General features: G+C 42.8%; 1 protein-coding gene across 6 annotated transcripts in view; it reads left to right on the top strand.

Annotated features, from left to right (window-relative positions):
• LOC147108284 (zinc finger RNA-binding protein-like) overlaps positions 1–13,421 on the top strand; it is a 100,913-nt gene extending 87,492 nt beyond the window's left edge. For all 6 annotated transcript variants that reach the window (XM_086004853.1, XM_086004852.1, XM_086004850.1 and 3 more), the window contains 5 exons: positions 154–251; positions 5,606–5,701; positions 7,067–7,178; positions 8,648–8,745; positions 11,124–13,421. In XM_086004853.1, coding sequence (XP_085860979.1) covers positions 154–251; positions 5,606–5,701; positions 7,067–7,178; positions 8,648–8,745; positions 11,124–11,306 — 587 coding nt within the window. In that variant the 3' untranslated portion in view covers positions 11,307–13,421. The remainder of the gene's footprint in view (positions 1–153; positions 252–5,605; positions 5,702–7,066; positions 7,179–8,647; positions 8,746–11,123) is intronic.
• The last annotated feature ends 471 nt before the right edge of the window (positions 13,422–13,892 follow it).

The following is a 13,892-nucleotide window of genomic DNA, read 5'->3' as shown; positions in this document are numbered from 1 at the left end:
CCTCAGTTCTGCTCAGCTCACAGTTTCTCAGTTCGTAACTGTAGAAAACTTGTTAACGTTCTGATGGCTTGTTCAGTATTTCAGCTCTCGTTTGCACATCACAACTATTAACTAACTGCTGTACTTTGGGACTATCCCCTCTTTATTTTTAAGATGCAACCACTGCCCCAGTGCAAGATCCGTCAGATGTATTGAACAAGCAAAAATGCCTTGAGGGTCTGGCTGCCCTTCGTCATGCCAAGTGGTTCCAGGTAAAAATATACTGTATAGCAGTTTATTTTTCAGTATTTGTTAACCATAGGCACGGCCACTGATTTATGGTAACTGTCAGATTCCATTTTTGATGGGGATACTGTGATTTCTACCTGGTTTTGGAGTCGCATTACATGATTTGGTCAGTCTTCAGTTAGAGCCATGAATTTATGTTGAGTGACTCAATCAAATTTGTTTCTTTAAAAAAAAAGAAAAGATGAGAGAAAATGCTGGAAATCAAACAAAAAATTCTGGAAATACACAGAAGGTCCCTCAACATTTGGAAAGAAAAAAAAAAGTTAACTCCAACTCTACTAACGAAGGGTCTGCACGCAAACGGTTAACTTGTTTTTTTTAATCTTTACAGCTGCCGACAACCCTGTGTTTTTCTACATTTTTTGTTTCCATTATATTACATGGGATTCCAGCAATTTTAGCTGTATTTTGGGAATCAAACTGTGATACTAGACGATTAATCAGTGGCCTTGGCTACATGCATCCATTTTATTTAGGAATCTTCAGCAGAACCAAGAGAATTGCCGCTCTGTTGAAACTCTTATCTTCTGCAACATGTGCACGGGTGGCTTGGATAATCTATCGGTGAAGCATTTATGGACATTATTCTTAATTTTCAGAAATTTACACATGTACATCTTGCTTCTGTGGCATTTTCAGGAGCACAGTGCTGCAGTAAGTCAGCGTAGTGGTGTGTACTGGAAGAGTGGGTGGGTCTGAGGCGGGCACCTGTAAAACTGGTCCTCCTGCAATGTGAGATCCTTGGACGTGATTATGAACACTTCTCTAAACTGTAGGTGATGGAGTGACCAACAGAATAGACACTGTAAATAGGAGAGGCATATATAACAGAAAAAACAATGGTAATATATGTGTGGAATGAACTTGGATTTAAATAACACTTGATCACATTGCCCAGGATGGCTCATTGTGCTTCAGATCCAATGAATTATTTTCTAAAGTGCAGTTACTGTTGATGTGGTGGGTGAACGTGTAGCTACAGGAAACTTTGGTTTATCCGGAGGTTGTATGTCCAGAATACTCGATCTAATGGCAAAAATCAGGAGCCGTTTTCTCTAAGTTTTTTTTAGATCTCGTTCTTTTTTTTTCTCAGTCAGCCACTGCAAGGTCTGTAGCTATAGCAACAGCTTCAGCTACAGACGCTTGCAGCTGCAGCCGACTCTTTAGAAGCTGTTGCTAAGCAACAGTGTTTGTTGTCAGAAACGGAGATGAAAACCTCCGTATGCTTCAACATTAACTTTGTATGTCCGGCAGTTTTGAGAGATCGGCAACACGCCGGTCCCGTCGGTGCCGGATATCACAAAGTTTCCTGTAGTTCTGTATGTGCATTTTCGATCTACGAGATGACAATTACAGGGCTAGTGATTTGTCATGGGGTTACGTCCTGACACATCAGTTTTAATAGGCAGTATGCTTTTAAAATGCTGGTGTGTTCCAGATGTCTCGGAGCGGCTGCAGGGCATTCTGGGGGGGGGGCGGTGAACAGCCAGTTGTCGTGGTGCATATAGGTACCAACGATATAGGTAAAAAATGGGATGAGGTCCTAAAAGCTGAATATAGGGAGTTAGGAGGTAAATTTAAAAAATAGGACCTCCAAGGTAGTAATCTCAGGATTGCTACCAGTGCCACGTGCTAGTCAGAGTAGAAATAGAAGGATATTTCAGATGAACACGTGGCTAGAAGAATGGTGCAAGGGGGAGGGATTCAAATTCCTGGGACATTGGAACCGGTTCTGGGGGAGGTGGGACCAGTACAAACTGGACGGTTTGCACCTGGGCAGGACCGGGACCGATGTCCTAGGGGGAGTGTTTGCTAGTGCTGTTGGGGAGGGTTTAAACTAAAACGGCAGGGGGTTGGGAACCTGTGCAGGGAGACAGAGGAAAGGGAAGCAAGGATAGAAGCAAAAGACAGGAAGGAGAAAAGCAAAAGTGGAAGTCAGAGAAATCAAGGGTGTAAATCAAACATGGCCGCAATAAACAATAATTCTGAAAGGTCTAAGAGTGTTAAAAAAAACAAGCCTGAAGGCTTTGTGTCTTAATGCGAAGAGCATTCGTAATAAGGTGGATGAATTAGCTGCGCAAATAGATGTAAACAGATATGATATAATTGGGATTACGGAGACATGGCTCCAGGGTAACCAAGGCTGGGAATTCAATATCCAGGGGTATTCAATATTCAGGAAGGACAGGCAAACAGGTGGTGGGGTAGCATTACTGGTTAAAGAAGAGATTAACACAATAGTAAGGAAGGATATTAGCTTTGATGATGTGGAATCTGTATGGATAGAGCTGAGAAATACCAAGGGGCAGAAAACGTTAGTGGGAGTTGTATACAGACCCCCAAACAGTAATGCTGAGGTTGGGGATGGCATTAAACGGGAAATTAGAGATGCGTGCAATAAGGGCACAGCAGTTATCATGGGTGACTTTAATCTACATATAGATTGGTCTAACCAAATTAGTAACAATACTGTGGAAGAGGAATTCCTAACGTGTATACAAAATGGTTTCCTGGACCAATATGTCGAGGAACCAACTAGAGATCAGGCCATCTTAGACTGGGTATTATGTAATGAGAAAGGATTAATTAGCAATCTTGTTGTGCAAGGCCCCTTGAGGAGGAGCGATCATAATATAAAATTCTTCATTAAGATGGAGAGTGAAGTAGTTGATTCAGAGACTTGGGTACTGAATTTAAATAAAGGAAACTACGATGGTATGAGGTGCGAGTTGGCTAGGATGAATTGGGGAATGTTAGTTAAAGGGTTGATGGTGAATAGGCAATGGCAAACATTTAAAGATCGCACGGATGAACTACAGCATTTGTTCATCCCTGTTTGGCATAAAAATAAAACAAAAAAGGTGACTCAACATTGGCTAACAAGGAAATTAGGGATAGCATAAGATCCAAGGAGAAGACATATAAATTGGCCAGAAAAAGCAGCAAACCTGAGGATTGGGAGCAGTTTAGGATTCAGCAAAGGAGGACAAAGGGATTAATTAAGATGGGGAAAATAGATTTTGAGAGTAAGCTTGCAAGGAACATAAAAACTGACTGTAAAATCTTCTATAGATATGTGAAAAGAAAAAGATTGGTAAAGTCAAGCGTAGGTCCCTTGCAGTCAGAATCAGGGGAATTTATAATCGGGAACAAAGACATGGCAGACCAATTAAATACATACTTTGGTTCTGTCTTCACAAAGGAGGACACAAATAAACTCCCAGAGATGTCGGGGAACATAGGGTCCAATGAGAGGGAGGAACTGAATGAAGTCAGTATTTGTAGGGAAATGGTGTTCGGGAAATTGACGGGATTGAAGGCCGATAAATCCCCAGGGCCTGATAATCTACATCCTAGGGTATTTAAGGAAGTGGCCCTAGAAATAGTAGATGCATTGCTGGTCATCTTCCAAAATTCTATAGACTCTGGAACAGTTCCCATGGATTGGAGGGTAGCTAATGTAACCCCACTATTTAAAAAAGGTGGTAGAGAGAAAACGGGGAATTATAGACCGGTAAGCCTGACAGCAGTAGTGGGGAAAATGCTAGAGTCCATTATAAAAAATGTAATAGCAGAGCACTTGGAAAACAGTGACAGGATCGGACAAAATCAACATGGATTTACAAAAGGTAAATCATGCTTGACTAATCTACTGGAATTATTTGAGGATGTAACTGGTAGAATAGATAAGGGAGAACCAGTGAATGTGGTGTATTTGGACTTTCAGAAGGCTTTCGATAAGGTCCCGCATAAGAGACTAGCGTGCAAAGTTTAAAGCACATGGGATTGGGGGTAAGGTACTGACTTGGATAGAAAACTGGTTGGCAGACAGGAAGCAAAGAGTTGGAATAAACGGGTCTTTTTCCGAGTGGAAGGCAGTGACTATTGGGGTACCGCAGGGATCGGTGCTAGGACCCCAGTTATTCATAATATATATTAATGATCTAGATGAGGGAACTAGATGTAATATCTCCAAGTTTGCAGACGACACAAAGCTGGGTGGGCGTGTGTGCTGTGAGGAGGATGCAGAGAAACTCCAGTACGATTTGGACAGATTGGGCAGATGCATGGCAGATGCAGTATAATGTGGATAAATGCGAGGTTATCCACTTTGGTGGCAAAAACAGGAAGGCAGGTTATTATCTGAACGGCAATAGATTGGGAAAAGGGGAAGTGCAACGAGACCTCGGTGTCCTTGTGCACCAGTCGGTTAAGGTAAGCATGCAGGTGCAGCAGGCGGTTAAGAAGACAAATGGTATGCTGGCCTTCATAGCAAGAGGATTCGAGTACAGGAGCAAGGATGTCTTGCTGCAGTTGTACAGGACCTTGGTGAGAACACACCTTGAGCATTGTGTGCAGTTTTGGTCGCCTTATCTGAGGAAGGATGTTCTTGCCATGGAGGGCGTGCAGCGAAGATTCACCAGACTGATACTGGGATGGCAGGAATGACATATGAAGAGAGATTGGGTCGATTAGGCTTATGTTCGCTAGAGTTTAGAAGAATGAGAGGGGATCTCATTGAAACTTATAAAGTTCTAACAGGACTAGACAGACTAGATGTAGGAAGGCTGTTCCCGATGGCGGGGGAGTCCAGAACCAGGGATCACAGTCTAAAGATAAGGGGTAAGCCATTTAGGACTGAGATGAGGAGGAATTTCTTCACCCAGAGAGTGGTGAACCTGTGGCATTCTCTACCACAGAAGACAGTTGAGGCCAATTCATTTAAATATATTCAAGAAGGAGTTAGATATGTTTCTTAAGGCTAAGGGGATCAAGGGATATGGGGGGAAAGCAGGGACAGGGTACTGAATTTGGATGATCAGCCATGATCGCATTGAATGGCGGAGCAGGCCCGAGGGGCCGAATGGCCTATTCCTGCTCCTTTCTTCTATGTTTCTAAGTACAGCTACAGCACTAGCATCTACCCCACAATGTGGATGGCATCCTTAGTCTCTCTTTTCTTGTTATTGGCAACAGGAGAGGGGAAGGGGGTCGTGCAGTTTATGTGTTTTACGAGTACATCTTGTGTTTTTTTTGCTGACGCTGCCCTCGAATCTTTGATACATTACGTTTTCCATAAATTCCTTCCCTCCATCCAAGATATATCTGCCTAATGTTAGCAACTTTAAAATTTATAAAGCACTAACTTTGGCGAAAGCAGTTTCACAATCAGCTGTTGAGTCCACATTACTTTTAGTGTACATCAAAGCTCTTGTGGGTTGTGAATACAGAAATACTTCATGTTACTTTCAAACTATCTCTGCATTGTGGATTTGACGTTGCTGAATAATGTTTCATTTTCTTTCCAAACTTGAAGGCTAGGGCTAATGGCTTGCAATCCTGCGTGATCGTCATACGAATTCTGCGTGACCTGTGTCAGCGAGTGCCAACGTGGGGAGCCTTGCCAGACTGGGTGAGTATGCAACTGCCATGTGGTGAATCTTTCACACCAGATTCTTCTGTTGCGAGGTGATCCTAGTAAAGTTAGAAATCGTTCTCCTCCCCACCTCCCCCCATCAGTTTCTTTTTCCACCCAAAGATTTCTGCTGAGGTATGATTCCACGAGCACAGGCAGCACTCTAGTAATTCACCCAAGTTATTAATATGTAAGCCTAGACACTTCAATTTCAGCAAACTATTCATGAAGACCACCGTAGCTAAATTGAAACCTCCTTATTGGATGTCCATGTGGGAATCACTGGATAATGATCAGGAGTGGAAACCCTGGCTGTTCTTCTTTCTAACCTGTGTCACTGAGGCAAGTTCGAATGTGACCCCCCGCCCCCGTTGCCCAAGCTGTGATTGGCCAACTGAGCACAAACCATGATGGTGCTAATAGATGCTCTGGTCCAATTAAGCCAGTTGCACTTTGAGTCTAATATTTTGTCCATTTCACTTGATGATTGTCCACTATTTCTGGGAGGAGGTTTATTGCTGCTGCTTCCGTCCAAAAAACTGAGGATGATTCCACTGTGTTCCTTCAAATGGTGGAAATGGAATGGCGGCGCGCACAGACGCAGCGGCTTTGCTTCTCCCAGGACGGTGCTATTTACGGTTAATGTTATTTGTACTGGACTCATGGGAGCTTGCAAGATCACATTTTGTTGTTCATGTACTTGTGCATTGAACAATGACAATAAAGTTGAATTATTATTATTATTCAAATCGCGTAGCACCTGTGCTCTCAAATTCCAGGCCACTTGCACTGCAATGGCTGAATCGCTACATCCTGATCTCTTCTGGGACTTTCAAGGCAGCAGTGAAAATAAGGTTTCTTTCAATACTTGAAAGATGCAGTTTCTTCATGTCTCAAGTCTAGTCAGCAGCTGTCAGTTCTCACCTTTGATCACACCGTTAGTCTTCCTTTATCTGTTGATATTTTCGGCCTCTTAATTTTCTTTGACCTCAAGGGGAACTCGCGCATGTAGCACTCGACCATCTTCAGATGGCTGAATACAATGCAGTCACTCCTAAAGGAACCAAGGCCCTGGTGATTTATCTCCGCTGTTGCCACTGCCTTTATTTCCCGCCCCCCCCCCGGCACCATTTCTGCTAGAATGTGGGTTGACAGTGTATTTATGCAAAGGTTGAACTTGTCTATGGTTGGTAATCCAGTTTTGATGTGCTTGAGATGAATAGTTCTTTTCACTTGATATTTTAAATTGAGCTACCCACTACTGTTCTGCAGAAAAGGTCAACTTGCTTTGAGTATACTGTATATAACCCCTTGGAAAATAGGTGCAGAGCAACTTTAATACCCCATTTCTTTTTTAAACAGGCTATGGAGCTGCTTGTGGAGAAAGCCATTAGCAGTTCTTCAGGCCCACTGAGTCCTGGTGATGCAATGCGGAGGGTATTGGAATCTGTTGCCTCTGGAGTTCTCCTTCCAGGTTAGTCTCGCTTGCTTGTTTTGGGAGTAGGGTAAATAGTGAATCTTCTTCCTTTGGCTCATCATCTGTGCAAGGCATTCATTGTCCTTTCTTCAAAATTATATAATGAATTTTGTGCTCAAGGTGAAGGATGTCAGTGTTGGGAATGGAATACCTTCTGTTCTGGGCACCCAGTGGCAGCATCAAATGCTCTCGGGTCAAGTATAGCAATTTTCTGCAGCTTAAAGCTCTCAACACTATCTTATCCAACACTTAAAGCACATTAGTTGCAAGGTGTTGCTCCTTTAACACTGTCCTAATAGTATGAATTATCTCCAACCTTGGATGAGCAACCCTGTTGGAGCATTTTTCCACTTACTATGCCAGCTATTCTATGGCCTCTCTGAGCAAATTAGGGGTGGTTTTATGCTGCGAGATTGTGCCAGATAGGAAGTAGATTGAGACGGCCCTCAGCTCATTTCATGTAGAACTCTTACAACCAGTAGACTGATGAAACATTAATCCGTTCACCCTGGACTGAATTTGAGCCCAGGCACAGACTGTACAATCCTGTGGCTGTCTCCCATTATATATCCGATCCATGGTTTAGAAGGGGGAAATGAGAACAGAAATGTACTGAGCTATTTGTCAACCCTGGTAGTATGCGAGTGAACTTGGACTTCTGCGATAAGATGCAGGATGGTGAGTGGATATCTGTGGACACCCAAGTCTGATTTTGTTAGATGACATTGAAACCTTTCTGCCTCGATTTAAAAAAAAAACTCAAGCATATAGGCACCAGAATGTCATTGTATTACGGCAACGACTTATACTGTTGTGTGCATATGTTTGTTGGATTCATTCTCCATTTTAGCAATCCTGTGGATCTTTCTCAAAATAATTTTTTGTTGTACTGACCATTCTGTTCAGCTTTTAATACAATGAAGACAAAGCCTATTTTTGCACTAAATCTTCACAAAACTAGGGGTGGGGGCTAGCCTCCTGTTCTTCCTTCCCCAACTAAAAAATACCGAATTAGTTTTAAGCATTTTTTCCCCAACTTTGTACCTCTGATAGCCACCCAAGCTATATGGCCAGCTTAGATAGGCCACCGAAGACTGAAATTGCAGCCCAAGGATGATGGACCTTCCACTGGGAAAAAGAAAGGATAGTGTTGGTGCCTTCATGCTGCTTGAGGTTGGCCAGGATAGGGGGGTGCCATGTGTGACAAGACAGGTGCTCTGAGGGATGTTATTTGGGTTTGGAGCTTTGTACAAAAGCTTGCCAAACACTTCTAGCATCACCTGCTAACTCCCCAAACTAGGGTGTGCACAGTAAGGTTTTTGGTGATACGAGAATGATAGGTTTTGTAACTGTTACATCACCAGACACTGAGTAAAGAAACGATTTGAGTGGTAGCCCCAGTTGTATATTTTTTAATTAAAGCCTGGTTGTACAGTTTAACCAGGGAATGCAATTTCTTGCTACAGATGGCCCTGGACTTCTGGATCCCTGTGAAAAAGACCACTCGGATGCCCTGTCCTGCATGAGCCATCAGCAGCGAGAGGATATTACAGCTAGTGCACAGGTGAGGTTTTTGTGCTGGGCTCATGTCCATTGCAGCAGTGTTACTTTTTCTGCAATCAGATTCTCAAAAAATGTGATGAAAGAAAAAAATGCAAATGTCTGGAATCTGAAATGAAAATAGAAAATGCAAGGCAAGTCCAACAACGTCCAAAAGAGGGAGAGGCAACTTTGCTACTTTATTATTTCAGGGGCCTTAGGGATTTTTGCATCTGGTACCCTCCCCTAAGAAATGAGAGACCAACTGTGCACTGCTAACATTTCAGGGGTATTGAAAGTAAGTGGTCTCTGATATCTGATGGTACTGCGCAGACCTTGTTGCGCAGTTACTTAATTGGCTTATTTTCCTCAACAACAAAAAAATTATATCCTAAGAGTAACCATTAATTCTAGGAATGCTGAAAATCCAGCTATTTAATTTCTTGGAGCAGACTAATTCTTATTGGTGGGCCCGCCCACAGCAGGAGCTGACCTGATAAAATGTGCATATCAGGAAAGTGGTTTGCATTGGAACTGTGGGCGCTTAAGTTTCTGTTGCGCTGAAGTAGAGAGACATGTAGGATGCGTTCCAAGGTTGGAGACAGGAAGTGGCTGCCAAGCGGGAGAGGAAAAGAGTTAGCGGTGGCACGACAACGACAGTTTATATAGCGTCTTTAACATAGTAAAATGTCGCAAGTGCTTCAGGAGCGTTATCAAAAAAAATTTGACACTGAGCCACATGAGATATTAGGGCAGATGCTTGGTGAAAGAGGTAGATTTTAAGGAGCGTCTTAAAGGAGGAAAGAGAGGTTTAGAGAGGGAAATCCAGTGCTTAGGGCCTTGGCAGCTGAAGGCACGGCCACCAATGGTTGAGCGATTAAAATTGGGGATGCTCAAGAGGCCAGAATTGGCGGAGATGTGGGGGGAGGTCTGAAGAAGATTAGAGATGGGGACAATTAGAATGGTTGAAGAGACTAATTTTTAAAGGTCCAGGAAACTTTGTGCTATCCGGCACCCACGGGACCGAGCTACTGCCGTTGCCTCAAAACTTCCGGATAGACCAGCGTCAATGTTATCAGATAGGAGCTTTTCATCTCCGTATCTGACAACAAAGACTGTTGCTTAGCAACAGCTTGTCAGCACTCGGCCCGTGGCTTGGAAGCGTCTCTGAAGCTGTTGCTAAGATACAGAGACGCTTTCTAGAGCCTGCCGTATCTGACCACAAACACTGTTGCTCAGCAACAGCTTGTAAACACTCGGCCCAGTAGCTTGGAAGCGTCTCTGAAGCTGTTGCTAAGCGACAAAGACGCTTTCCAGAGCCTGCCTGTGAAAAGAATGCTAGGAGAAGAAAAAAAACCTAACCAAAACGGCTGCTGATTTCTGCCGTTAGAGCGAAGTTGCCGGACATTCAACCTCCGGATAGCACAAAGTTTCCTGTATTTGAAAGCAAGGACGGAGATGCAAATTGGAGGGGTCCAGGAAGGGAATTTAGAGAATAGGGGTGTAATGGATGAATAGCGCAAACTATCTATGCATTTGGCCAGTTGTTGTTGTCGAGCCCCATGCTGGAACATTTATATAATGAGGATGGCCTTCCATTTCAGAGCAAGTCTCTGGATGTTTGTGTTTATTCATTTCTCTCCACTTCTCTTTGAAGATGATGTCTCATGTTGCGCAAGTGACTGTTTTTCGCGTATGAGCGCAAACTGTGAATGTTGGCAGAATATTTGACATGGGGGGGGGTTAATCACACCCGAGCCTGATCCTGTCATCAGCCTAAATCTACACAGGAGAATTGTCCAAGAGTCACTGGATAGTGATCAACAGTGGGAAATTTGACTCTTATTTTGTCTTTGCTCCTCTCGCCCAGGACATTACCCAGCCAGTTGTAGCTGCCCTAAACGTGGGGATTGTGTTTTTTTTAATAAAATCAAACTTTAATGTTCAGTTTTGTCTGATTCAGGATGTGGTATGGGTGCAAAAAGACTGCACTAAAACACCTATTCTGTCAAACTTTTTAAAAATCAAAATTCTTCAATTTTGTGAATGTAAGTTGTGCATTCACTTCAAGTGGAAGACATCTAACCCTGTTCTATGTGCTGTAAGCCACTATAAAAATGAAAAAAATCAGCACTAAAAATCCAAAATAAAAACAGAAAATACTAGAAGTGCACAGCGTGCCCATCAGTATCTGAGAGAAAAGACCGGTTGATGCTTTGGGTGGAGACTCTAGTTTTATCCTGGAGTAACATTTTGTGGGGGGTCCCTTCATTCCTCTTTCAGGTGCATATTTCCAGCATTTTCTGTGATTATTTTTAATGAAAACCAGTGGGGGGGGGTTGTGAGGAGGTGTCCATTGATCATCTTTGTTATTTTAAGTTAATTGTATCTTTACCCTCCCAGCATGCGTTGAGGTTGCTGGCGTTTAGGCAGATTCACAAAGTTCTTGGGATGGATCCACTGCCCCAGGCGAAGCCTCGGTTTAATATGCGAAACCGCAAACGGAGACGGGACACCAGCGAAACAGCAGAAGGGGAAGGAGAAGGAAAGAAAGACAAAAAGGACAGCGATGCAGGAGACGTCTAGACCTGTTCTAAGTGATGCTAAATTTTCAAGATTTCAATTTTTTTATATAAGTTGCTGTTTAGTCTGAGACATTTGCAATTTTAGTGTTTTACTTGAATAACAATGTACTGTAGATTTGTTTTAAACTGTGCTTAATGAGTAATAAATTGCATCATTCCATAAAAGATCATGTTGCCCACGGCAACAGCTCCCCTTCTCTTTCCTCCCACTCACTCACTTCCCCATTCCCCACGAGAAATAAAACCTTTGCCAAGTGAGTTGGCCCAGTCTGAAAACCCATCTTTTCATGATTTTAAAACCAAAGTTGACTCCGTGCTTCCCTGGCTGGGATGAGGCTGCTTTCTGTTATAAACTGGTTAAAATTGGTACGGTATTTTAATTGCATTCAGTTGAAAGATGGGGTATACTTTTGCCAGACAACAAAATAGATGTGCCCTTTTTTGTGTTGAGAGCTGATTTTATAGTTCACACACACTTAACTGAACCTAGCGCTTTATTCCTTGCTGTATTCTACATGAGCACGTTGAGACCGTAGGGCCCCATTTAAGTAAATAAAAATTGTGCAGACCTCAGAAACTCAGCACTAAGATGTGACATCAAATTTGTGGCGCACAGTCTATTTAGAAAATCGGGAGGCCGTCCACTGTGATCATGGAGTCTGGTATGCATGCCATTATGTACACTACAGTGCTGTTTACCGACTCAAAGCGTACACTTATGCTGAAACCAGAGAGGTAGGTTTACAACTTTAGAAATTGTTTTAGGAAAGATTGGTTTGACTGGCCTAACTCCTAAAGCGGCTCTTCTGCTTGGTTTGAAGTTGCCTGTTTCCAATAAGTTTCGCTTTTTGATGGTGCCAGAAATCGGATCCTTTTCCCAACCGTGTCTTTTATTTTCTGAAACTCGACGAGCGGGCCTCTCATTTGGCTCAATACTAAAGTGTTTTCTTTTTGTAGCTCAGCTGAAGAGAGAATTTCTCTAACTACTGTAGACCTCTCCTGCATGGATTTTCGTCAGCAGTGATCATCACCCATGTGTCGGGATACCTTTTGAGGTTCCGGATATTTTTTAAGGTTATTTCCAGCTCCTTTTATTCTATTTCCAGATTTCCCCGTTTTGGTGATTCAAATTTAACAATTCAGTTTTCCAAAACACATTCTCCTGTTGCAGAGCACATGAGGATAAATTAACCTGGCAAACCTGCCATAGAAGCGATCCCTAGTTCAGTAAAATAGTTTACTGTTTGTGTTTTTTTTAAAATGTACTGATAATCCAGTTTGAAGGCAAACCTTTCTCTGTTTTAAAAAAAATAACTTTTTTCTGGTTCCCCAGATTAGATGGAAGTTGATAACCTGGTAATATATGGGCCCTGTGGATGGTTTCGGGTGGGCGGGGAGGAAAGAACCTAAACTCAAAGTCCTTTTTTTTTTAAAGTTCTCTAGCTGATTGTTATTGTAAGACCGTGCCTGCCTTGCGGCACCTTTCAGCCCTCTCGATGGATCGGTCCAGCAGCTATTTGGGTGCTGAATTGTCCTGACACTTGCGTGTTGTGAACTGTGGGTGATATCACGACTCGACAGCTTGTGCACCAAAATTGCCTGGCACTCATAACTATAAAATCCCTTCTAATGTGCATAAAATGTACAGTTAATCCGGTTACACTATTCACATTTGTATAGGTAGGAAATGCCTCTCGCACTGTAAGCATACCCGATTCGGTTTCACCTATTGAAGTGTTATTTCTATTGAAATGTGGCTTTGTCCTCAGCTCTGTGGTATTTAAAAACGTGTATTCAATTTTTTGTCAGCTGTGTATTACAATACTGAACTAGCGTAAAAGTGCTAATGAAAAAAAAAGCAGTGTCGAGGATCTCTATGTAATTGGATCCTTTTTATGCTATGAGGTAGCTGTTGACACACTGCAACTCTATGAAGATAACTGGGAAATAAAATCCTTACTGAACGACTGCATGTTCTGACAGTGCTTTTTGTTGCATCCAGAATTTCTGTAAATATGTTTTTGAATTTCACTGCATAGTGACCGATTTCCCAGTGAGGTGCTGGATTTGTTTGCGAGACATACTTTGGTAAGTCAATAAAGTTTATTCAACGTGGTATCTGTTTACTAAAGGGTTATTTGTGTTTTCATTCGTATCCTCCACATACTGCTGGATTAAACCAGTTGGAAATTGTTGGGGGGGGGAGAGGGGAAAGAGAGTACCTGCAAAATTTTGCATACTAGCTGCCCCCATGGCCTAATGAAGCCACCATCCAGTGCAGTGCTTATCCATAAACCAGAAATGTCGCAAGTGTGACCCCTGGCTGTGCGTTTATCTGATCTCGAAGGCAGTTATTGGGGTATGATAATTGGCCTCCGTGTCACTGAGCTAAGGAGGGGAGAAATCAGCCCGCGTTCTCATTCCTGATCACTATTCAGTGAGCCTTGCTGGGAAGTGAATGTGTGTGGATGTCTGATGGCAAAATCAGACTAGGCTGAGATGCCTTCTGTTGAATAACTCACCAGAATTCAGTTATCTGGGCCACTTCGGCAAGCTAATACTGAGCCTCTTTATTAAGTCCTTCAGT

Source organism: Somniosus microcephalus, chromosome 13 (genome assembly GCF_052327205.1).
Source record: "Somniosus microcephalus isolate GS21.2 chromosome 13, FLI_Smic_1.0, whole genome shotgun sequence".
In the NCBI taxonomy this organism is placed as follows: domain Eukaryota; kingdom Metazoa; phylum Chordata; class Chondrichthyes; order Squaliformes; family Somniosidae; genus Somniosus; species Somniosus microcephalus.
Note: the sequence above shows the minus strand (reverse complement) of the source record. Positions and strands in the feature narration are given on the sequence as shown.